General features: G+C 40.4%; 1 protein-coding gene and 1 long non-coding RNA gene across 3 annotated transcripts in view; one reads left to right on the forward strand and one right to left on the reverse strand.

Annotated features, from left to right (window-relative positions):
- Window positions 1–22,627, forward strand: part of LOC141501110 (uncharacterized) — a 30,814-nt gene extending 8,187 nt beyond the window's left edge. Inside the window, exons 3-4 of the long non-coding RNA XR_012472142.1 lie at window positions 12,009–12,112; window positions 13,092–22,627. This is a non-coding gene — a long non-coding RNA (uncharacterized LOC141501110). The remainder of the gene's footprint in view (window positions 1–12,008; window positions 12,113–13,091) is intronic.
- Window positions 1–26,530, reverse strand: part of THADA (THADA armadillo repeat containing) — a 433,450-nt gene that overhangs the window by 63,567 nt on the left and 343,353 nt on the right. For both annotated transcript variants that reach the window (XM_074204775.1, XM_074204781.1), the window contains exons 32-36: window positions 18,438–18,826; window positions 17,983–18,107; window positions 17,121–17,193; window positions 14,791–14,944; window positions 11,921–12,052 (exon numbers count right to left, since the gene is read on the reverse strand). In XM_074204775.1, the coding sequence (XP_074060876.1) occupies window positions 11,921–12,052; window positions 14,791–14,944; window positions 17,121–17,193; window positions 17,983–18,107; window positions 18,438–18,826 (873 nt within the window). The remainder of the gene's footprint in view (window positions 1–11,920; window positions 12,053–14,790; window positions 14,945–17,120; window positions 17,194–17,982; window positions 18,108–18,437; window positions 18,827–26,530) is intronic.

Genomic DNA, 26,530 nt, shown 5'->3' on the forward strand with positions numbered 1-26,530 from the left:
AGAGGAGTTTAGGAAGCATTACAAATCTGGGACAGAGATACGTGGTAATAGGGATCTTAATTATCCAGGTGACTCCTGGAGATCTCTCTCTCTTTTAGAAGCACCTTGACTTGTCTTAGTATTCATGTCATTCTTCAAAAGGCAGAGGAACCAAGGGAAATTATCACAAAACTAACAAAGGAACTTGCTCTAGGGGGAGAAATGATAGGAGCTTTTACCTTAGTAAGTGGCTACACAATCCTCAAACTTGTGATAAAGGAATGATAATCTGGGTCCATTCTGAATGTACTTTAGATTTGTGGTAGAAGCAGACTGCAAATGTTCAGACAAAAGATTGGTGGGGTACTAGGGAGTGAAAAGATTCAGGGAAAGTCAGCCCAGAAGGATAGGAGGTCCTGAAGAATGGTATTCTGAATACACAAAGGGAAGCAATTCCAATGAGGGAGGAAATAGTATTTATCTGAAGAGATCAATATAGTTGCCATAGGGAATTCATCAACCAAAACCAAAGCAAAGCCAGGTAATAGAAGATGTGGGCATGGTCTACACCTGTAAAAGCATCAGGAAAACAAAAGCTTAGAATGAACTAAGGTTGGCAAGGGAAGCTAAGGACAAAAAGGAGGATAAGATGGATGCTTGGGCATGATGGGATAATGATAACAACAGAGCGAGGAACTGCTCAATTGGCATTTTATTTGTTTTTTCTTAAAAGACAAAAAAACCCCAAAACCCAACTTCTGACTGAAAATGACATAATAAAAATGACTAACAGGGAGTTAGCTGGAGAGCACCCAGTTATTCTTGATGAATTCAAGTCACTTGGCTGAGATGAACCAAGTCCCCTGGTTCTGAAAGAACCAGCAGGTGGGACTGCTGAGTCACTGTCAATGAGACTTCAAAAAAAATGATGGAAAACGGAAAAGTTACAGTCTGGAGAAGGGCAACTGTCTCCATTTTCAAAAAAGGAAAGAGAACAGAGTCTGTAGGCTACAGGTCAGACAGTGTGAGTGACTTTAGTTCTTAGGGGGAAATCCTAGAGTGGATTTTTAAAGGGAACATACAGAAAGGGGAGAGATGTTTATAAAGAACATTTATCAAAAACAGGTCACCAAAGGCTAACTTTTTTCCCCTGACAGTCAGTCAATAAACATTACCATATTATAAATTAACATTAACAATAAACTATGTACTGGGGGAACTGGTAGATGAAGGAAATGCTATGGATCTAGGACTTTTAGTGTCCTGCAAGCCCAATATGAGACAGTAGATTGCTGTGGTAACCAAGAAAAATCATGAAATCTTAGTCTGAATTAAGTGAAGGGCAAAGCTTCCAGGATTAGGGAGCAGATAATCACCCTCTACTCTTCCTTCCTCAGACCACATTAGATGATTGGATTCAGAGGATGGACAGTGATAAGCTGGAGAATGTCCAGAGAAAAACAACTAGGAAGGTGAAAGGCCTTAAGTCAATCATCTGAAGATCATGTGAAAGAACTGGGTGTGATTACTCAGAGAAGAGAAGACTCAGAGGGGATATGATTGCTATCTAAGAATTTGAAGAGCTAACTAGACTTGCTCCATTTGTTTTGGAGGGCAAAAACAGAAATAATGGGTATAACTTACAAAGAAGCAAAGGAAAAACTAAATAACAAATAAAACTATCCTGCTTCAAGAGATGTTTTGTCTTCTAAAGAAGCTGAACCACTGTTGGAGGTTTTGCTATTATAAAGGAGTTTTTTTTTTTTTTATGTATAGGTTGGACTAGATTGAGTACTGAGATCTATTCCAACTCTTAAAATCTGCAATTCTGTAATATCAACTGAGCCCAAGGAATTTCCTTTTATTCCTCTCTGATTGTCTGTCCCATGAGTAGACCATGAGGCTACTCTAAACCTTCATTTCTCTCCTCAAGCTTTCTATACATCTCCCTCTCCACACTCTCAGTTGAGTCCTTTGTCTCACATTTAACTGACAGTCATTTGCCAAGAACTCGCTCTTCTGTTCTCTACATCTGCCATCATCTGTTAAAGAGTTGGACTTTCTTAGAGAGGCCAATTTCTCTCTATGTACTCTGAACCTCTTTCTCTCCTATCTTCTTCAGCTGACTGCCCCACAATTCTCTCTTCTCTCTAATCTTTCATCTCTTCTCACCTATTGAATCCTTCCCTGCTGTCTATAAATACTACCAAAGCTCTCTCATCCTAAAAAACAAAGAATTCCAAATTCTTCAGTCACTCTATTATATCTCTCCTTCCTTTCTCCTCTAAACTCCTAGAAAAAGTCATCTGTATTTATTGCTTCAGCTTCCTGAACTCCTCTCACTCACTCCTCAAACTTTTTTTTAATATTTAATATTATTTATTCTTATTTTGTACAAATAATGTTTTTATACATTAATAAAATATTCTTGTTCAAGAGTAAACAAAATACCCCCTCCCCCCAAAAAATATACTCATTTGAGCAATAAAGTAAAGGGGAGAGAAAAAAATTAAAATTAAAAAACATAATAGTAATAATTGTAGGTATGGCCAGGTGGCACAATGGATGGAGCACCAGCCCTGGAGCCAGGAGCACCCAGGCCCATATCTGGCCCCATACACCCAACAATCACCCAGCTGTGTGACATGCAAGCCACCCCAACCCCACTGCCCTGCAAAAACCAAAAAAAGAAAAAAAAGACCCAAAATAAAATAAAATAGCAATAATAGTAGGGGTGGCTGGGTGGTGGACAGAGCATTGGCCCTTGAGCCAGGAGCACCTGGGTCCAAATCCAGCCTCAGAGACCCAATGATCAACCTGCTATGTGGCCCCAGGCAGGCCACCCAGCCCCACTTGCCCTGCACCCACCCCCAAAATAATAATAATAATAATAATAATAATAATAATAATAATAATAATAAATGTGCTTCAGTCTTTGTTCCAACACCAACAACTAAGTCCATCGCAAAAGTTACTTCCATATTTTTCCACTGTTGCCATTGCTGATCGCAACTCCCTCCTTTCATATTTCTCCACTACCATGTACTATATTTTCTCTCTCCTTTCACTCTGACTCTCCTGTAGGGTCGCTGAGTGGTGCAGCAGACAGATCCCTGGTCCTGGCAACAAAAGGCCCCGAGCTCCCCCTACCACCCCTTAGGCCCAGCATCCACCTGGCCCTATGGTCCCAGACAGGCCATCCAATCCCAGACCCTTGCAAGAAGTAAAAAAGAAAATGTGTTATATCTGACCACTCTCCCCGGCATGGTCCATCCTCTCCTCCATCACTCACATCCCCCGCCTTTCCCCCTGTCCCCCCCCTCCTTCTTACTCCAGATGTCTATACCCCATTGAGTATATATGCTGTTTCCTCTCCTAGCCACCTCTGATGAGAGCGAAGATTCCCTCATTCCCCCTTGCCTTCCCCCCTTCCATATCATTGCAATAGCTTATTGTAATAAAGAAAAATCTTATTATATAAAATAACTTGGCCTATTCCCCCTCTCCTTTTTCTTTCTCCCATTACATTTACCTTTTTTCTATTGACTCCATTTTTACAGCATATTTTATCTTCAAACTCAAGTCTCTCCTGTGCTTCATCTATAAAAGCTCCTTCTACCTGCTCTATTAAATGAGAAGGTTCATATGAGTATTATCAGTATCATTTTTCTATACAGGAATACATGTAGTTCATCATCATTAAGTCCCTCATATTTTCCCCTTCTCCTCCAATCTCTATGCTTCACCTAAGTACTGTATTTGAAGATCAAACCTTCTGTTCAGCTCTGGCCATTCCAATAGGAACATTTGGAATTCCCCTGGTTCACTGAAAGTCCATCTTTTTCCCTGGAAGAGGACATTCAGTTTTGCTGGGTAGTTCATTCTTGGTTGCGTTCTAAGCTCTTTTGCCTTCCGGTATATTATATTCCAAGCCCTATGAGCTTTTAATGTAGTTGCTGCTAAGTCCTGTGTGATCCTGACTGCAGCTCCACGATATTTGAACTGTGTCCTTCTGGCTGCTTGTAATATTTTCTCTTTGACTTGGGAGTTCTGGAACTTGGCTATAATATTCCTAGGGGTTTGTTTTTTGGGATCACTTTCTTGGGGGGATCAGTGAATTATCTCAATTTCTATTTTGCCCTCTGCTTCTAGGATATCAGGGCAATTTTCCTGCAGTAATTCTTTGAAAATGATGTCAAGGCTCTTTTCCTGATCATGACTTTTAGGTATTCCGATAATTTTTAAATTATCTTTCCTAAATCTGTTTTCCATATCAGTTGTTTTTTCAATGAGATGTTTCACATTTTCTTCTAATTTTTCATTTTTTTGGTTTTGAAGTATTGAGTCCTGATTTCTCGTAAATTCATCAATATCCCTGAGTTCTATTCTTTGTCTGAAGGATTTGTTTTCCTCAGAGAGTTTTCTTATCTCTTTTTCCATCTGGCCAATTTTGCTTTTTAAAGCATTCTTCTCCTCAATAACTTTTTGAACTGTTTTATCCATTTGACTTAAGCTGGTTTTTAGCATGCTATTTTCTTCAGCATTTTTTTGGATTTCCTTGACTAAGCTGCTGACTTCATTTTCATGTTTTTCCTGCACCTCTCTCATTTCTTTTCCCAGTTTTTCTTCTAACTCCCTCATTTGATTTTCAAAGTCTTTTTTGAGCTCTGTCATAGCCTGAGCCCAATTTCTGTTTTTCTTGGAGTCTTTAGATGCAGGGGCTTGTGCTTCCTCATCTTCAGACTGAGTGTTTTGATCCTTCTTGGGCTCATATGCAAGATATTTCTCAATGGTGTTCCTCTTTTTTCTCTGCTTGCTCATCTTCCCAGCCTAAGCCTGTTTTGGGGGTGCTTCCTGAGCTTTTGGGACACTCCCACAAGGGTCTCAGTGTGTGAGGCTCTGTCCTCCCTCCTGGTCTGTGAATGACCATAAGCGCCCCCCCCCCCCCCGCCATGGGGCTGAGGTGGAGGGGGCCTGCTGTTCTATGGGGGGGCCTAGACTTCCATCAGGATCTCAATGTGTTCAGAGCCCCAGAGTCCTGTTCCGGGGCAGGGCTCCACAGTCTATCTCTTCACTCCCCTCCCTAGCTTCAATGGGCTCCTGCCCTGGGGGTTCCTGCTTACCTGCTATGCCTGCTTCTGTTTCCTGGATCTGGACAGGCTGCTTGCTGTGTGCCCTGAGGGCTGGGCTTCACGGGCTTGCTTTGGCAAGGGTCCCCCACTGTTCCCTCAATTTGTGCCTGATGCTCCCCAGGGTATAGCTCAGGAAACTCCCCCGCTGCTGTGAGGGCTCCCAGCACCCTGGGGCTGCCTCCAGGAGGCTGAAGTTCTTTCATTCTGGCGGGCCACCCCTGTGGCAGGCTGCCCCTCCAGCCCCGGAGAGCAGAGCCTTTCTGCTCTTTTCCAGGTTACCTTGAGTAGGAGAACTGCCTCACTGGGTCCTTCTGTGGGTTCTGTCTCTCAAAAATTTAGTTACAGTCCTTAGTTTCAAAGATTTATGAGAGCTTCTCAAACCTTTTTTTTTTTTTAAGGTTTTTGCAAGGCAAATGGGGTTAAGAGGCTTGCCCAAGGCCACACAGCTAGATAATTATTAAGTGTTTGAGACCATATTTGAACCCAGGTACTCCTGACTCCAGGACTGGTGCTTTATCCACTGCACCACCTAGCTGTTCCTCCTCAAACCTTTTTAATCAAGTTTTCAAACACCACATTCAACTGAAGTTGCTCTTTCCAGTGTTACCAGGGACCTGCTACTTGTCAAATCTCATGGGTTTTTCTCAGCCTTCATCCTTCTTGATATCTCTGCAGCATCTGACCCTACCAAATCCTCCACTTCTATACATCCTTCCCCTGGGTTTTTGCTTCTTGTCCTACATGTCTGACTCAGTCTCCTTTGTAGGTTCTTCCTCAGTATCACTCCCCCTAGCATGAATATACCTTCAAATCTCTGTTCTGACCCTTCTCTCTATTCTTTTCACCTACTGACCTAATCAGCTTCTAAGGAGTTAATTGTCATCTCTATAGAGAGGACTCCTCAATCTCTTTATCCAGTTATAGCTCTAGCCCTATGTCACCAATTGCCTATTGGTATTCAAACTGGGTGTCCCCAGTCATTTCAAACCCAACATGTCCTAGAGAGAAATTATTAATTTGTTGTACCCCCGACATTCTCTCTTCTAAAGTTCCCCATTTCAATCAAGGGGACCTCTTCCATTCTCCTAGGTTTTAAAATCTTGGTGTTATACCTGACTCATTTTCTCTCAGCCTACTTTTACAGTGAATTGCCAGTTCTTGTCATTTTTACTGCAGTAGCACCAACAGTTTGGTTGAGATCCCCTTTGCCTCACCTCTGTCCCCAACCCATCCTTCACCTAGAAGCCAAACTGATTTTCCTAAAGAGCAGGTCTGACCATGAAGGACATTTCCCTATTCATATATGCCTATTCCCTATTCATATGCCCCTGGGATCAAACAGAAATTCCTCTGTTGGTCAATGAAAGCTCTTCATAACTGGACTAAAACTGCTCCAGTTTTTGGAGGTTTCCCTGCCCTTTTTGCATTCCACAGCTCAGCCAAACTGGTTTCTTTAGAGTCCCCACCACTTCCACACACCACACACACATACGCGCGCGCGCACACACACACACACACACACACACACAGTTCAATCCTGCCCATTGCACCTCTTCCTCATCTCTGTTTCCTTCCATACTTGACTCAAGCACTACTTCCAACATGAAGCCCTTCCTGATTGTCCCCCAGCACCAGCTGCCCACTCTCCCCAGATGATGTCATCTTCCACCTTGCAGAGATGGTGTCCCAGAAGTCTTAATGTAACTGGAGGCTTTTTAAAGATTAAAAAGGTTTACAATTCTATACATATTCATTTGGGCAGTATCCTTGCAGATGGGGCAGGGACCTCTTTCAGGACAGGGGTGATTCATTTTTGCTTCTGAATCCCCAGCATTTCACTGACTACCTGGCCACAGTCAGGGATTGGTAAATACTTATTGATTGATTGGTCCTTTTCTCAAGATTCTTTTGTGTTGTGATACTCAAAATCCAGACATCTGTGAAAGACTGCTAGGGGTTTATATGGTCTCCTTCAAGTTCCCCTGGGCTGCCTGATACTCAGTCATACACACATCAGTCAAATGGTCAATTGAGAATCATTTAATAAATACCTATTATGTTTAAGGCAGTTAGGCAGTGCTGTGGATAGGACTCTGGGCCTGGAGTGAGGAAGACTCGAGTTCAAATCTGACTTCAGAGGCTAACTAGCTGTGTGACCCTAGGAAAGTCACTTAATTCTGTTTGTCTCAGTTTCCCCATCTGTAAAATGATCTGGAGAAGGAAATGGCAAACCACTCTAGCATCTCTGCCAAGAAGATCCCAAAAAAGGAGTCACAAAGAATCAGACATGATACAACAACACAGCAATAATAACAAGGAAAACTCTGTATTAAGTGTTGAGGATAAAAAAAAATCAAAGACAGTGTGTCCTCAAGGGGGTCACAGTCTAATGAGGAAGACAACTTGTAAACCACTAGGTATAAACTAGGTCTATAACTGTATAGGATGAATTGGAGATAATTAACAAAAGGGGGGGGGCTAGCATTAAAGGGGATCAGGAAAGGCTTCTCATAGAATGTGGACCTTGAGCTGCAACTAGAAGGAAGCCAGGCAGTACAGGATGCAGAGATGAGGAGGGAGGAAAGGCCAGGCCTATGGGACAATGCCAAGGACCTGGAGTGCCGTGTGAGAACTAGAGGTAAGAGACCAAGGTCACTATGTTGAGAACATGGCAGAGAAGAGGATGATAGGAAGATGGCTCTAAGAAAATTGGAAAGGTAGAGGGGTGAGATTATGAAGTCCTCCAATTGCCAGAGGACTTTATATTGGCTCCCAAAGGTAATAGAGAACTAGTGATGTTTATTGAACAGGGGGATGACAGGATCAGATTTGAGCTTTAGAAATAAAGGAAAACATAAGAGAAACAATGGTTTCCACTCCTGTACTTTAAGGATCTGCCATGGAGTCAATGTTGCAGGTCTCAAATGCAACTTGTCAGATGGTGTCCAGGGTTGGTGGAGTTGAAAAATTGAAGCCACCCTTCCAAGGATGCCTATTCACTCCCAAGATAAAAACAGCCTCAGGCAGTCACAAGCTGAGATTTTTTCCAAAGGGATGCCAACATTTGAATCTCAGGGGGTTGGGAAGTGTCATTTGAGAGAAACACAGAAAAGAAAAGATCAACAGAATGATAAATAAAAATCCCAAGATAACAAAAAGCTCTCTAAGCACATGGGGATGCTGAGTCAGCCATCTATCAAGAACCCTGATCCTGACTATAGCCAACTCTCACAGGTTGGAAGTACCCTGACTCTTCCAGAATCATCTGTTCATCTCTTTTATATTAGTATTAGGCCTGAATCAAGTTTTAGTCTTGTCTGGTCCACTTAGAGATAAGCAGCATGGTATATAATGGACAGTTATCAGCTTTGGAGTAACAGGACCTAGCTTTGCTATTTACTATCTGTGGGATGGTACTGGGCCTCACATTTCTCTCCTATAAAATGAAGCAGTTAGTTTAGATGACCTTCCTGCCCTGAATCCATGTATGAAAGGTGCTATGATATATCAGGTTAATAGCTGGCCTCCTAGTTTTAGGAGCCTTGAGTCACCAAGAAAACAGTCTGGAGTGCGTAATATTGAGCTCCTTCTGATATAAATGCTGAGTTTTTCCCTTCCCCTCTTACATTCTCTAAACCTGGAGGAAGAAAGGCATCTATACTCAGCCTCCATTACGAAGACTTTTCCTGGGTCTGGGGCACTGTTTCCCCTCCTAAAAATCCCCTCCCCATCTGCAAGCCAATATCAGGGAAGGTAGAGACCTGTCTTTCCTTTGATGCTTTTAGAACAGCCTCCATTTTGGGCTTTCCATACAATAAAATTAAGACAAGAAGGGAAAACTATTCTTCCCCAGCAGTGACCATAACATTGGTTCTCTGCTCATTAGGTCTTGTTTTTTAGATTTTTGCAAGGCATATGGAGTTAAGTGGCTTGCCCAAGGCCACACAGCTAGGTAATTATTAAGTGTCTGAGACTGGATTTGAACCCAGGTACTCCTGACTCCAGGGCCAGTGCTTTATCCACTAAACCACCTAGCCGCCCCGCATTAGGTTTTGACAGATGAAAAAACAATCAACAGACCATTACAGCCCCTGCCTAACTAGAAGATGAGATCTCAGATGCTTGGCAGAAGCTATTTGGTGGGGCGTGGGGGGCGGGGCAGGGAGAAAACCTGAATTGGAATTTTCTGTTTGATTTCCTCAGTTTGATTTCCAGGAGTGGTGGTCTGAAGGGTTCCACCACACTCAGGGATGACATTGCAGAAGTGGGCAGGGCTAATCATTGGTGGGGGGGGGGAGAAAACTGTTCTTTGAAGACCAGGGTGATTGACCTATGGTGGAGAGAAGGGTGGATTTAGGACCAGAATATGTGGATTCTGAGATACTACCTCTGAGACTTACTAGCTGTAGGACCTTGTGACAAATCATTCATCCCTCTGGACCTAAATTGCTTATTTGTAAATTAGCAAGGTGAACTAGATGCTTTCTAGTTCTCTGAATTTTGTGATCAAGAGATATGGGGCTGTCCAGCAAGTCTTTATCTGATATAGACCAGATCCTAGGATCAGTCTTTTTGAGTCTTACAAATCCTATTACCAGGGGGACTCAAGAGCACCCAGCAGCTGATAAACAAGATGAAAATGGGAGATGTGGGGAAACTCTCCATCTGCAGCTGACCAACAGGGAAGGGCCAGTATAAGACTGAGTCCTGGGCCAGTCTCCAGGCCCTACTCTATTCAAGGGAGCTACAGCTGTTGGAGTTCGTCACTGTTATGTATGTGCAGCTGACTTAAATAAATCAAACATAAAAATAGCACTATCAAGACTTAAGGACCCACCAGAAGTTACTACACATTCTCTTGCTTTAATTGAGAAAGGCTCTTACTTAGTCTTCAGCCTATTTTCTCACAGAAATCAAGAGTCCAACTTCTCTCCAAACCTCCAAAGTAAGGTCAAGCACCTGGAGTGGTGCTGGGTCACAGGAAGGATAACATAGTCAGTCACAGTTGTTTCTTCCAAGAGTACATGCATTTTAAAAGAGGATAATGGTTAAGCCAAAGGAATGAATCTCTATTGATAAAATTCTAGATGGCATGACGATCTAATATGGGAAATATTTTCAGGCTGGGTTGGGATTTACTAAATCATACACAGTTTTAACTGCCTGTATGAAGTAAGGGAAGTTCCAATTATCCTTTCCCTGAGGTGGGGAATCCTTGAGAGATATGAATAAACAGTAGAGCAAATGTTAAATGAGGACTCAGGCAATTTGGGTTCTAGTCCTGGATCCACCATTCAGAAATTGTGTGAGTTCAGTATGTTATGAAACACTTGGAAGCTTCAATTTCCTCATATGTAAACTGGAGATAATAACATCTGTTCTGCCTGCCTCAGAGCTTCTGGAAGGATTAACTGATGGAACATGAAAATGCTTTGTAAGCAATCAAGTATTAAACAAAGACCATGCTGTTATCATCATCGTCATCGTCATCATCACCACCACCACTACCACCATCATTATGACCACCACAATCATCACTACCAACTTCATTATCATTATCATCTTCATCACTACCACCACTATCATTATTATCATCATCACCACTACATCATCATCATCATCATTTACCCTCCTCTTCCTCCTTTCAATTAAAGAAGGAAAAAGTAGAAAGAGAAGCATAGTTGAGGAATGTAAATCAAAAGTCAAGGTTTGTAAGAAAGTCAGAGCTCATACAACATCTAATGGGATGACAGCATTAACTTCAGAGGGAACAAGGCCCTGGCTGGGCCTCTCCAATGCATGAATCTTGTTTCTTGTTAAGGCATTGCTGTCAATTAGCATTTGTTATCATTACAGAGTATAGCATTCACACCTATTCTACCTCTCAATTGAGTGGGTATGTCAATGAACTTCCTGGTTCAATGTCCCCTACTCCCCCAAAGGTTACCTTTCCCTGAACTTCCAGATAATAAAGCTTGGGAGTTTTTTGCCATTTATCCCAGAAGAGTAGTCAAACTGAATCAGTTAACCTTATTTGATAATCACTTTCCTAGGCTCCTGGTTCATCTTCTAAATTAGGGACCAGGTCAGTCTCCTCTAGCTGCCAATAAAAGAAGTGCTCCTCTGCTCTTCCTGCCATTCGATGGGGGCACTGGTGCCCTGTGGCACCACCCAGAATATCCCAATATAGAGATCTCATCTTCTCCGTGATACAGGCATGAGTCAAGGACATAACAGAGCAGGAGCATCCCTAGGACAGACTTAAAAATAAGCTAACTTCCATTTTCTTCCACAGGGTCTATGGTCATATAATAACAATGATGATCATGATGATATCTAGCATGATGATTCACAACATGCTTCAAAATATTATCTCATTTTATTTTCATAACAATTCTATGAGGTAGGTACTATTACTATGTTTTATCAATGAAGAAATCGAGTAGCGTCTGGAGCTAGCCATTTATTTATAGATTATCCCAGGTTTATTGCTTGCTTCTGTATTCTCTCTTATTTTTTTTTAAAGCTATCATTTCATTCCTTAGGGTTCCAGGACATAAGATGGGGGCCAGGGATCAAACAAAAAGAAGTTTGAGCTGCCACATGGAAGGCATAGGGCAGGTTGAAATAAAATGGCTATGCTGGCATTCTGAAATTATTTCTGAAATTCAATTATTCAGCTAACCAAGAGTTAGTGGTAGCTATAAGAGAAACATGAAATTGTCACAAGCCAACCAATAGCTTCTGGATTAGGTTTCAATCTTAAAAAAACCCAAATGAAGCCAACCCAAATGATGAGAGAGTCATACCTGTTGTCTGGCAGGTGTTTTCTTGGGACAGGGCAGCCTGGACCACTTCAGCTGCTCTGTCTCTGACTGATTGTTCCTCACTTTGCAGAAGGATGAAGACACATTTCCAGAGTGTAAGTGTGTCTGGAAGCCCTAAGAACACAAGAAGAAGATGAGGTTTTAGAGTCATTATTATAACAAAACCATAATCAGGTACTTCTGACTCTTCTTTTTCTGCATATCAAAAAATGAAATATGGCCATGAAATGTGAGAGGAACCTCAGGGAATAGATCCAGGAATGCCAGTTTGGGGAGGATAGACTTCTAGAAGACAGAGATTAGTTTCTTGACGTAAGGGCCCTGTCATGACTATGCAGGCTGGAAAGGCTGGAACAAGGGTCACAAGTATCCCAGATAACTCACAATCTACAAAAAAGTCAGAGTCACAAATGAGGGCATTTTGGGGAAGCAATTCCAAAGACTGTTTTACTTTATAAAACCCTAGAAGTAACATTTTCCCAAAAGTAAGACTGAAATAAAGTAAAGAAACCATGAAGATCCACAAGGCCATGGCTCTCAGGTCCTGCTTGGCTGTCTTTGGGTCCAGCTTTGCCAGGTTCCATGGAATAATAAAATCTCAGGAAAAGAAGTGGCATTATCCTGGTTATTTAGTGAAACTTCCCTCTACCACCCAAGAGTACACTCTTCCACATTCTTTTTTTTTTTTTTTTTTTGGTTTTTGGTTTTGGCATGGCAATGGGGTTAAGTGATTTGCTCAAGATCACACAGCTGGGTAATTATTAAGTGTCTGAGGCTGGATTTGAACTCAGGTCCTCCTGACTCAAGGGCCAGTGCTCTATCCACCTAGTTGCCCTATTCTTCCACATTCTCGACAGGTGATCATTCTAGCTCAGCCTGGACACAGACTGAGAGGTGGTTCAACTTCCTCAATGTGTTCGGGGGGAGAATGAGGTTTAGAGATTAGGGGAACTTTCTCAAAGTTACAAGAACTGGACCATGAACTCGGGTATCTGGGCTCAGACCATCTTTTTCATTATACTATACTGTAGCTCATAAGTCAATCCAATTACTTTTTGGGATAATTCTAATAGCTAGAAGGAGACTTCTTACTAATGACCGGATTGCTTAAATCTATCATTATGATTATATTTTGCCTCTGTTTTAATTTTAGATCCTTAGGAGAAAAGCATCACCCAAAGAAGAGCATCATCCACATTCTCCATTTGACCAGGCAGTATGTAATGATTTCCTATCTAAAGATCAAGGACAGTATATGGAAATAGGGGACTTAAACGATTGTGTTGAGAGAAATACCCAGAATCCTGAAATATGATAGATTTCTCACATTTTATTTTGCCTTATAGTTGTTTATGTCCTTAAACCATCTCCCCTACTCAATTATGAGCTCCTTGTGGCAGGGACTATATCTTAGCCCCCTTCATATGTATACAGCAGATACTTGATACAGGTTTTATTTGAATGAAGAAATGAATGGATTCCCAGTCCCTTAATCTCCAGATGAATGTGGAGGCAGAAGGTTGAAAGGAGGAGAGGGCAGACATTTAGATTACAATCTTCTCATTAACTCCCAGACAGGAAGTTTTATTTTGTTGATTTTTTTCTCCCTTTTTAGATGTTTTATTATTGTTCTTTTCTTTTTTAACATCTCGGTTACATTCCAATGACTACCTCCCACCAAGTGAATTCCTCCCTTGCAATGGCTAAGGACAGTCAAGCAAAACAGATCAGCACGTGGGCTGGGGAAGAACACTTATGTCTCATGCCATACCTATATATACTTTGCCACTTCTATGCTGGGAGAAAGGAAGCCTGATTCCCCATTATGAGTCCTTTCAAGCAGTGGTGTGGAACAAAAATATAAAGACATTCTTGTCAGCTACATAATGACTTAGCAAACCACAAATCAACATTATTTATGTTGTATTGTATTTTTATTTACTTTGTTAACCATTTCCCAATTTACACATTAATCAGGTTCTGGGCACTGAAGAGTTTTGTCCTCTGTTTGACACCTGTTCTTTAAAGTCATGACCTCTACCTTGCTCCTTTGAGATTTTTATGTGGTTTGGGAAGAAAGATTAGAATTCTGGGGTGCTCTGAAGAAGACCCAGAGAAGGGTGTGTGGGCAAGACAGTTCTTCTTGGGGATATTTCTATCAGAGAGAGAGAGAGAGAGAGAGAGAGAGAGAGAGAGAGAGATAGGCTGCTGATCCAAACTCTGCCAGAAGTATGTCCTCTGGAGTCTATCATTAATGCCAACCCCTGAGAATAAATGTACTTATTAGACACTAAATAAAATAGGCTTAGGAGGTGAAGGAGAAAGATTGATGGATTTGCCACTGGAAGACCTTCATTCAAATTTCAGCCTTGCCACCTGCTACCAATGTGACCATGGGCAACTCAATGAACCTGCCTGGGCCTCAGTTTCCTCATCTATAAAACAAGGGGGTTGTCCTAGAATGCCTCTAAAATTCCTTTCAGTTCTTAAATTTTCAATCTTATGATCCCACTGTGGTCTAGATATCAGATAATTTTCTTATTTTCAAGCAATTTTAGCCATAAAGAGCCATTATTTCATATAGAGTTGAGGTGTCTCTTTTCCCCTCAGTTGTTCCTTTTTGGTCACTTTTGTTTGTTTTGCAAGACAATGGGGTTAAGTGATTTGCCCAAGGTTACATAAGCTAGGCAATTATTAAGTATCTGAAACTGGATTTGAGCTCAGGTCTTCCTGACTCCAGGGCCAGTGGTCTATCTACTGCATCACCTAACTGCCCTTTGGGTCATTTTCAAATCATGTGCTTTTAGACAGTTTGATAAGGACATGGTCCCCATCCCTGTCCAGGTACTCACCAAGAATCAGATGTTGGTTGGTCAGGAAAACTGGTGTGATGCTGATGAGGACGTCAGCAGCTGCCAGCCTGGTCTCCGTCTGGAGCTCGCCTCCACAGCAAGAGGCCACTAACTGAACCCACTGTTTCAGTTCCATTTCTATCAAGGGCAAGCCCTGAAAGCACAAAATATCTTGGCTGCAAGGCCTGGGGTCAAGCTCAGGGCTGGGGTTACTAGAGTTGTTCTATGAGCCATTCCCATGGAGGGTCCAGATGCTAGACATAAATAAACAAACCCAAAGAAACCCAGGCTGGAACAGGTGCAACAGAGCTGACAATCTCAGTAAGGAACCCAACTCCACCAAACTTGGAGAGCATCTGTTTTGGCCTTCCAGGAGGAAACACAGATTATTATAGTAACACCCTATCTTCTATGCTGTAAAGTGAAGAGTGTAAACAAAGACTATAAAACAAAAATTTTTGTTTTAACCTTGAGAGAATTTTGTTGAATACAGTTAATTAATAATTACTTTTATTTTTTCACATATATCCCAAACTGGGGGAAAAAACTACCTTGAATCTTCTTTTTTCAAAAAAATTTTAATAATATTTTATTTTTTTTCCAATTACACGTAAATTTTTTTTTTTAACATTTGGGTTTTGGTTTGTCTTTTTTACCTTACATCTTTTTTAAAGAGCTAAAATACAAATATGAAATAAATAATATGCCAGCTCCCTATGTAATCCTGGAATTAAATTGCAGCCCTCAGAGTGAGAAAGATGTAGGTTCAAAAAGATAAGGACCTACTTGTGCAAAAATATTTACAGCAACTCTTTTTGTGGTGGCAAAGGATTGGAAATGGAGGGGATGTCCATCAATTGGGAAATAACTGAACAAGTTGAAGTAGATTGTGATGGAATACTATTGTACTATAAGAAATGATTTAGAGAATGTTTCAGAAAAACCTGGAAAAACTTACATAATAACTGTTGCAAAGTGAAGTGAACAGAACCAGGAGATCATTATTACAAAGGAATGGTAAAATTGTAAGGATGATCAACTGTGAAAGACCTGCCATCTATTCTGAACACAGACAAGGATCCAAGATAATTCTAAAGAATCCATGATGAAAAATGCTATTGACCTCCAGAGAGATCTGATTGAATTCTGAAGTGCAGATTGAAGCATGCTTTTTAAAATTTTATTTTTTCTTGTTCCTTGTTATATGTGTTTTTTTAAAAACATAAGTAATATGGAAATGTGTTTTGCATGAATTCACATACATATAATCAATATCATATTATTTGCCTTTCCCAACGGTGGGGGAGGGACAAGAGGGAGGGAATCTAGAACTCAAAATTAGAAAAAAAAGAATGCTAAAATTCTTTTACATATAATTGGAAAATATTCAAGTAAATAAATAAGAATATATTCTTTAAAAAGATGTAAGCTCAAGATCTGTATATGATATACACTAGTTGAATGCCCTTGGGCAAGTCAACAACTCTTTGAGAATATAAATTATAGGAGAGCTATTTATTTGCATTAGCAAAGGTATTTTATAGACCAGTAAAATCAAAGGTCCTAACCAAAACCAAAAAACTTTACTCAGTAATAACAGTGATTGTGGTTTAAAAATATATGAAATATAGTATCTGAATTCAAAATAAATCAAGTGAAAATAACACCTATTTTTCCCCCCAGAGTAACTTAACACAGAAGAAGTGAGTTCTTCAGGTAAATAATATCCTGTTATTGATAGGGCATATGAGGTTAATCAGTCAGATATTAGTATTAACTATGGCATCATCTCATTGGTTGCCATTCATCTGTAATAATATTTCTGTGATGCTCCTCCCCAACCACCCCCAAACTCTTTTTTTGTTTAAAGGAATCAGCACAAGAGTAAATCATGTTGGTACCCCTGTGAATGGTCATCCTCTAAAGCATGCCAGCCTCATCTTGCCAGCGCTCAGACCCCAGGAAGGAAGGGTGGGGTTTGGGCATAAGGAGGATGGAGTAGTTGACCTAGAGCATCAAATTTCCCTGCTTTGGTCCATGTCCTAAACTCACTAAACTGCATCTCACAATATCCCAGGTCTGGCTTCCCTGGAGAGAGAGGGAGATGAATTTTAGTGGAGGATGCTGGCAAAGTTGGGTGGACAGGCCTCATGAACTAAAAGCAGCTGTCCCAGAATGAAGACACAGAAATAGATGGCTTTGGTTATACTAAAAAAAAAATCATGGAGAAAATCTCCATATTCCTTGGCATGTCTTCCCCTGGGGTCAGCTCTTTTTATTGACAGGTGACTAAAATGACCCACCCTGAACAGGAAGTAGACCAGCCTTACCTCCTTGTACATCTGCACGTGATGGGTGACCAGTTTGGAGGCAAGCTTCAGAGCTCCACTTTGAATTTTGATTCTGGGAAGAAAAATGGGAAAGAATACCACAGAAAATGAAACTGGTGTTTTAGGAACAGAGATGTCTACTTATTTTTTTTTGTCTTGACCAGTGATTTCACTCACATGGGGACCCTCTAGTGAAAGAACTTCCCCAAATGTAGATCAGCAATTGGGTTGCCTGGATCATCCAGGCTTAATCCATGTGAGCTGACCTACTGATGGAAACCAATAACCTTGGAGAGATGCTTGGAGTTCTAGAATTTAAGTGACTTATCCAAGGTCACACTGCCAGTATGTGTCCAAAGAAAGAACTTATTCCCAGGTTTGACTTCACTTACTAACTCCAAGGTCTACTTTATTTTCATTATACTGCACTGCCTCTACTATTAATAATCAGCAAAAAAATAATTTTCTTATTTAACAATAATAGCTAATATTTACATAGCACTTTAAGGTTTATAAACCAATTTACATATATTATGCCAATTTATCCTCATAACAACTCTGGAGGGGCAGGTGCTATTTTTATTCTCATTTTACAGATGAGGAAACTGAGGCAGAAAGCACTTAAGTGACTTGCCAGGGGTCACTCAGGTCTTCCTGACTTTAGGCCCAATGCTCTCTCCACAGTACCAATTAACCGTCTTAAGTTGTTGTAAGAGATGGAAATAAAAGGTATTAATAAGAGAGTAGGGCAGGGAGAGGGAGAAAGAGGAAGAATGAAGGGGGAGAGCCACTGAGGTAGAAAAGGTGAGAGAGAGAGAGAAAGAAAGAGAGATTGCAAGCAGCAACTATTAGGGGGCCAGACCTCTCACTGGAAGCATTTGCAACATTCATGGTCCAAGTCAAGAATTCCTTTGGGGTTTGATGGATGCAAATTTCAATCCGAGGAAACCACTGGCTGACATCCATGCAATGGAGAATTTTCAAAACCTATAAATATAAATTAGAAGCAAAATGCATGAAAGAAAAAATAATTACTTCATGTGGGGAGAAATGAAAAGACTGTGAGTCTTGCACTGGTATGGAGTTTATATGTCATATTAAGATCATATTCTCCCCTGAAAGGTAGAGAATAATATCCTAGAATCATAGATTGGAAACTGAGTTGTCCAATGGACACTAATCTAATATACTTCATTCCTTAGCCAATAGGAATTCCCTGAGTTACATCCTCCTTTTAAAACACCAACATCCTAGAGAATTCTATAGGACTGGGAAAGACTGGGATGTGGGGGGAAGTAACCAAACAAAAGACTAAACCTTGGCAAAGCATTCTTGGTGGTTTTCTTCCTTGGCCATCTTCAAGAGCACCTCTCCCACATCAGAAAGGGAGGGCAGGGGCCCTCTCTCTTCTCCAGTCTTCTTCTCTGAGACTGCTGGTGCCATGAAAGGCAGCAAGGTTTCCAATGTCAGCAGGCGTACTTCTGGGAAGCCAGACTGTAACAGCTGAACGAGAGGGATGGAACTGTCCTTTATCTTCTCACTGGGGTCAGCAGCTGTGGCAAACATGGCAGCTATCACCAGTCTAGTGAGGCTCTGCAAATACTGGATCAGACCAGGGATGGCAGAGGAAGTAGGGATTCCAGTTTTTAGTTCAGATTCAGAGATGATTGTGCCAACCTCATCCCAGAAGTCACAGATTGTAGGGCCTAAAAAAAAAAAAAAAAGCAAAAATCATGAGGAAAAGTGATTTTACTCCTTTATGAAAGGACACCTCCTTCCCTTTACAGCAGGAGTAGAAAACTTTTTTTCCTGACAAGGGCCATTTGGATATTTATAACATCATTTATTTATCATAAATCAAACATTTAATTAATTCGCCTTTTAAAAACTCCTAGATTTAATGAATTTCAAATCCTCTCTGCAATTGCTGTGGCAGCACCAGATTGAGAGTGTTATATGGCTGGCAGGTTGGGCATTTCCTGCCCCTGCTTTAGAGAATCATAGATCTAGAACTCCAAGTACCTCAGAAGCCATTTAGGGTCAATGTCCCCATTTTACAGATGCAGAAACTGAGGCTGAGGGATGCACAAGGACTTACCCAAATCATATAAGGGATGTCAGAGGTGGGATTTGAACCCAAAGCTAGTGTTCTTTTCTACTTTACTACATCGATTCTCCAGAGTCCTGGATTTCAAGTCCTCCCTTCCCTGATAGAGATACTTTACTAGAGTGTATTCATGAATTGGTGTTGACAAACAGCAAACCAAACCCAATCCTCCCAAAATGACCACTCCATAGCCATCTTCCTGGTAGTGAGTGAGCTCCCCTCAAGTTAGCTGGGTTGGTGTTTGCTTGATGGACACTCAGTTCACTGACCAGCCTATTTAGAAAATCTTTCTGGCTTTAGCAGAATCTGCCAGAGCTTGTATAGAACATTACACAGTGCAGGAGCAGAATGTGCAGGGAGTTTGGAAATGCATGGTTGGTATTTAAAATGTCTTTTCTGAATTGATTCCATATGGACTGATTAGAAACGAGGGACCCTTTAATGATGAAATGTCTATTAAAGCATAAAGGTTGTGCTTAGCATAGTGACTGGCAAACAGTTGGAGCTTAGTTGGTTCCCTTGTTTTTCAGTTATATCTGACTCTTAGTGACTCCATTTGGGGTTTTCTTGGCAAAGATACTAGAATGGTTTGTCATCTCCTTCTCCAGGGCAGGTGATTAATAAATGTTTACTTAAGTGAAGTGGCCAAAGATAATAATTTTGAAAAAAAAGTTTAAAATCATTTTGAAGAAAAATGGATATCTGGACCTTATGTTATTATGTCATAACATCTGAAATTGAAAAAGGTATTTTAAATTGGGAAATTCAAAGACACTTAGTTCATTAGAAATTTCCATATGTAAAGATATGGAGAAGAGAATAGAGAAAGAGCAATATTACATAAGCCAAGGGAGGAGAGAGTTCCTAGGATGAGGGGTTGGTCAACAGTGTCAAAAAACTTCAGAGATATTTAATAAGATGAAGACGGAGAAAAGGTCACACAACTGAGCAGTTAAGAGATTGATGGTAACCTTGGAGAGTAAAGTTCAAAAGAGACAACTGGAAGAGGTTGAGAAGTGATCACAAGATGAGGAAAGAAGATGAGAGAGGAACAGAGAAAGACAGATAGACAGACAGAAGAGAGAAGATGATGATGGTTGTCCTTCATTCTCAAAGAAGACCATGGCATCAGGGAAGTGATTCCATGACAAGCAAGTGAATTGGATTTGAGTATGGGAGGGTGCTATGCCTCACTTTCTCCTCCAGAGCCATCTGGGTCCAGTGGCCAGATATGAATTAGAACGACTGAAGTTGACCCTGGATCCGAGGTAATCAGGGTTAAATGACTTGCTTAAGGACACACAGCTAGTAAGTGACAAGTGTCTGAACCCAGACTTTGAACTCAGATTCCAGGGCTAGTGTTCTATCCCCTGTATCACTATACTCCTAACTGCCCACAAGAAGAGAGAAAAGCGAGAGAGAGAGAGAGAGAGAGAGAGAGAGAGAGACAGAGAGTGAGAGAGAGAGAAAGAGACAGAGAAAATGAGAGAGTGAGAGAGAAAGAGACAGAGAGAGAGTGAGAGAGACAGAGAGTGAGAGACAGAGAGAGAGAGTGAGAGAGACAGAGAGTGAGAGAGACAGAGAGAGTGAGAGAGAGAGACAGAGAGAGAGTGAGAGAAAGAGAGTGAGAAAGAGACAGAGAGAGTGAAAGGGAGAGTGTGAGAGAGAGACAGAGAGAGAGTGAGAGAGAGAGAGAGAGAGCAAGAGAGACAGACAGAGAGAGAGAGCGCGAGAGAGCGCAAGCAAAATGGTGGCCAAACTGTGGTAAAGAGAAGCTAAGTAGAAGTTACAAGGATGACAAGTAAATTTGGTGGAGTGGAGCAGAGGGAAAAAATGGTAATGATAGGTTATATAGAGAGGAATTTCAGAGTTCAAAATCACATAAGCAGTTCAGTTATGGGTGAGGAAGCTTCACCAGCAGCATCATTCCCTATCGGGTTGAGGGGGGTGAGTTTAGGTGTCTTCCCTAAAGTCCAGGGATCCTGGGACGACATGTACTGTTTGTATACTCCCGGGAGAACAAGAACTCTGGTGGGGATACTACCCTGGTCTGACTGTGGGCAACGGGCAGGAACCAGAGATCCAGCCTAGGGAATGCAGACTGGTCAAAGAGGGAGCCAAGAATGAGCTGTGGCCCGACACTAAGCTAACCAAACTTATGTCTGAGGTTGTGTCCCCAAGGCTCTCCAATGCTGCGCCTCCAAGAAACTATAGTAAAGATATATTCCCAGGATGGGCCTTGAATGCCAGAAAAATATATCTTTCTAATGTCTCTACCATTTGAATAATCAATCAATATGAGCTGGATTGTCCACAAAGGCACCAGACAATATGGTCAGTATTCTCTAAACTGATGATGGTCTTTGACAGACCTTTCTTCTTCTTTTTTTTTCCTTCTGAGGTTATCTCCAACTTATTCTGAATCTATCAGCTAGGTGGTCAACAACAACAGCTGACAATGGTTTAACATGAGCTGGAGAAGGAAACAGCAAACCATTCTAGTATCTTTGCCAAAAGAAATATATGGGGTCACAGAGATTTGGACAAGAATGAAAACAATTCAACAACAAAACAACATCCCATTTATTAAGGAACCTATTCTAGATTTTATCCCAAGTGTTCCACAGTACTCCCTTTCCCCAGCCTCTCAGATGAATTCAAGCTCCCTCATCTCCAATGGGAAAAAAAAGATTGTTTTGTTTTATAGCTTCTTGAATTTATCTTCCACTAATTTCCTCCTTTATTCTAGTGTCTAACAAAGAAGTTGCCCTCTTCACCAAGGCCAGTTCTTCTGCATGTAAACTTGATTTCATTCCTTCCTATTTTCCTCACAGATTGCCCCCAAAATCATCTGGTCCCCTTATGTTTAATTTCTTCTTAATTACCTGCATCTTTCCTGTTGCATACAAATATATCTATATCTGTCATTAAAAAAACCCAACTCAATAGATCCTATCATCCCAACTATATATCCTACATCTTACTTGATTTTTTCTGCCAAACATCTTGAGAAAATGTCTACACTTGCTCATTCTCCTTCTCTTTCTCTTCTTCATCCTCTGCAATTTGCTGCAAACTTCATTACTCAGTTGAAATTACTCTCTTCTAAGTCACCAATGATTTCATAATGGCTTCTTTTCTATTCTCAAATAGAGATTCTTCAGATTCTTCAAATCTAATTGCCTCTTCTCAATTCTTATCCTTTTCAACTGCTCTGGGATAGCCTCTCCTCTCTTAATAAATAAGCACTATATAAATGTTCATTGATTAACAGACATAGATTTAAGAAAGACTTATTGACTGAGAACAAGGGCCAGCCACATTAACAGTTATTCATTCTGATTTGCCTCATTCTGTACTAGCAAGACAAAATCTAGCTGGGGGGGGGCAGAGTTAGAGGGGGGGAAACTCCATCTCCCTAGAACTTTAAATCAATCCTTTCCTTGAATATAGAAAACTAGCCAGCCCACCTTCACTGCTCGTACCCAGACGGTGAATAAATAAAACTCTAAATGAAAGACCTGCCTACCATAAATTGTTACTTGTCCTGGGGTGAGGGATGAGAGACATGGCTGTGGTCAAGAATCCAAAGATGTGACTAGACCAGACTGTACTTCTCATAGACTCATAGGGCAAGTTTATTTATTTATTTATTTATTTATTTATTTGCCCTCATCTAATTTCATTCATATTCTTGCATTGCTTGTCTAAAAGTTCTTTCTATTCTAGAAATGGTTTTCTTTTAATTGAAAAAAAAACATGTGATTATAGCTCTCTAAATGAGTGAGGAAAACATGTAGAAGAGAAGATTTTTTTTTGCTGAGATCTTGCTGTCAAGTAGCAAATTTCTCAAATCTACCTGTGAATTATATGTCTCGATGGTATGTTTTGATGAAGTGGAAAAAATCCAACAAAGGGCTCAGTGCATCTTCCCTTTAACAAATGGATTATTAAAAGCAGGCAACGAAAATTTGTATTTTCAGAAATAATCACACTAGGTCTCACTTCACAATCCTGCCTTATCTTTGGCCCAGGTTCAGGTCTGATTACATTAGTGTCAACGCTGGTGTCCTAGAAACACAAGAGCCACAGTGATCCTTCTAAAGACTTAGAAAAATCAACATGAAATGAGGAATCAAAGAAACACAGGATTCTGGGATTGGAAGGAATTTTAGTGGGCAGCTATCTGGTTCAGGGATGGTGAACCTTTTTCCTGCCAAGGGTCATTTGGATATTTATAACATCATTCTCTGGACATGCAAAATTATCTGATTAAAAATCCTAACCCTTTAAAGCTTCTAGATTTATTGAAATGAGTCCCACCTATGGTTGCCTTGGCAGCCCCAGACCAAATGATTTTGCAGCAGGAGGTTCCTCACTCCCGATCTAGTCCAATACATGAAGAAAAATAATCTCTTCTACAACATATTCAACCCATGGTCATTTGGCTGTCCTGATGATAAGGCAATCCATTCTATTTCTGAAAAGCTCTTGTAATGAAGTTTTTCTTATTTTCAAGTTCATATTAGTTTCATAGTAACTTCTAGCTACTAGTCCTAATTCTATCTTCTGGAGAAAAAAGTCTAATCCCCCTCCACTTTATGGCCATTCAAGAATGTGAAGACCAATTTCTCAAAAGAGAAAGCAACTTTACTAATTGGTGCAAATGGGAGGAATGGGGTAAAGGTGTATGGTATTCCATTCAGTAACAATATTCAAAGTTCTTTATGGGTAGAGCTAAGGTTAAGATCCCAAGTGTATCTTAATCAAATATTGGCAAGTTGCTTTTAAAAATAATTTCCATACATTCCGGAAAAGAATGAAACTTTTTTAGAACAAATTCTTTCATATTTCAATGTTGTGAGGCTATCAGGTTGTCAGTGTTGAGAACACTAATTTTTTTTTTTTAAGTTTATATTCTTCCCACTTAAAAAGGGAGGGGTCCCAAGAACTCAAGGCTTGATTTACCTGTGGCAAATAAATGGGAAACAGGGAGAAAGTTTAGAGCACCCCCAACTACCAAATGTATTCCTTCTATTCTAACTGACTTGGAGTTCTTATCAGACAGAATTCAAACCAGATACAATTCAAGTTCTTATTTGCCAATGATCAGGGTAACTGGGCTAATTTTAAAAAAAATTATTTGAAATGCTCTTTCTCTTTGCCTTTTTCTCCTAGTTTCTCTGTCTGCTTTCACATCTTAATTCCAACCCCCATCTTGTAAAGGATGCTTTTCCCACGGCCCTGGATACTTGCCCTCTGAGATCACCTTCCAATTTCTCCATATATTTCCTGTATGGATATAATTATTTGAATGCTGTCTTCTCCATTAAATTGTGAGCTTATTGACCAGAAACTAAGTATTTGATTTTCTTTGCCTCCCTAGCACAAAGCACAATGACTAGGACATGGTAAGTGCCTAATAAATGTGTGTTAACCAACTGAAGGACTATTTTTGCCAATTTTGTAGCTGTTCACATCTGGCATTTTAATGAACTATATAATATTTTAAGAGTAGCCACAGAAAAAAATGGGGAGCAAAATCGAGCTATGGCTGGAAGATGGCTGATTTAATAAAAACCTTGGTTTCTAGTTTTCAAGGAAAAACAGTTTCCTTGTTTTTCACTAAAGGGGAAGCCTACTAGTCATCCATTCTTGGTATGGTCCACTCAGGGGAGTCTGTGGGGCACTCATTGGTTTATTTCTCTCAGGTTTTGCTGTCTGGACTTCTCATAGCCTTCTCCTCACTTTCATAGAGATAATAGTCTTTAATTTCATTCTCAGCTTTTTCCTAAAAGGGATAATGTAACCTATAAGAGAATGCTATTATCACTATTTTATAGATAAGAAAATTGAAGCTCTGAGACCAACTTGCTAATGATCATATAGCATCTACTGTATGATTACAACTTGGATTTTCTGACTCCCAAGACCAGTGCTGTATTCACATCAGTATTTAAGAATTATTTCACCTGAGACAAAGCCAGTTCATTTTGATGGGGAGGGTTACACTAATGCCTTACGGGGAGGCCAGAATGAGGGTCCAAAGAGAGGGTTATGGCAATGTGTCTTTTGGTATAGTATCAGAGCTGGCTAACGGCGGCTTGTGAGGTGTGGCAACCACAGTCCATGGGCTGTCATGATAAATAAACAAGAGAGCTCCACCTAGATATTGAGTGACTGGTCATCTCTCTCTAATTATGGCACTGGGGCTATCCACTATAACTCACTATCTAATATCAGGAAGGGGATAGCCCCTTTTTATCTGTTGCTGGGAAAAGAAAGTGAAATGGTAAGACTAATTTTTAAAAACTGCCTTGTAAGACCACAAAAAATATAGTTGACTTCTCTGGCCTGACAGATTACTGAACAGACCAAGAGTTGGAAAAGGGATGGCAGGCAATTAAATTTGAGTTTCTTCTGGATGCTCAATGCAGCAGGGCTTTGCATACAGCAGAAGGACCCGGGGTGGCACTGACAAAATACTTGTGGATAATAATATCAAAGGATCAAAGGGCCCCAGGTTGGGACTGGAAGGGACAACAGAGGTCATCTAGAGCAATTTCCTCATTTCAAGACTAGGCAGTAAAGAAGTTCCTTAACTTTTTTTGGTGTCATGGACCTTTGGTGAGAATAATATTTTTAATGAATAAAGCAAAACACATGTGATTACAGGAAATCCACGATATTGAAATCACTATTTAAAAATCAGAAAAAAAAACCCCAATCCAAGTTCATGGACCCTAGGTTAAGGATTTAGGTCAGATAGCAAAGTGGAAGAGAAGTGAACCCAAATTCCAAATCTAGAGTTGAAATTTTCTAGTAACAGATTGACTCTTTGAAGATCATGTCAGAAATGTTATTATTTAAATGGGAGACAAAAATGAGGGAAACATGGGCTCAGCTCATCATTAATAACCTTTACAAGAACTTGAGCATCTAACCATTTAGATATATACACTTATTGGATAGATCAACTTCTTTCGAGATACTTTTCTTCTCTTTTCCAGTCTAAAGATCATTCCTCACCTATTGGATAGATCAACTTCTTTCTAGCTATTTTTCTTCTCTTTTCAAGTCTCCTTTTAGCAAAAAACCAACCAACCAACCAAACAAACAAACAAAAAAAAAAAAACCCAGAAGAAATATAAGAGTTAAGGAACTTTCCATTCTCTGGACTGTCCATTATTGGTGGTCAGCAGTCCAAGTCCTCCTTCCGAGGTTCCCTTATATAACTTTTTGTTGAAATTCTTAACTCATGATGTAGTTTGCAGCAGGAAAATTTTTTTCTATTTATTTTTCT

Source organism: Macrotis lagotis, chromosome 1, assembly GCF_037893015.1.
Source record: "Macrotis lagotis isolate mMagLag1 chromosome 1, bilby.v1.9.chrom.fasta, whole genome shotgun sequence".
Taxonomy (NCBI): Eukaryota; Metazoa; Chordata; class Mammalia; order Peramelemorphia; family Peramelidae; genus Macrotis; species Macrotis lagotis.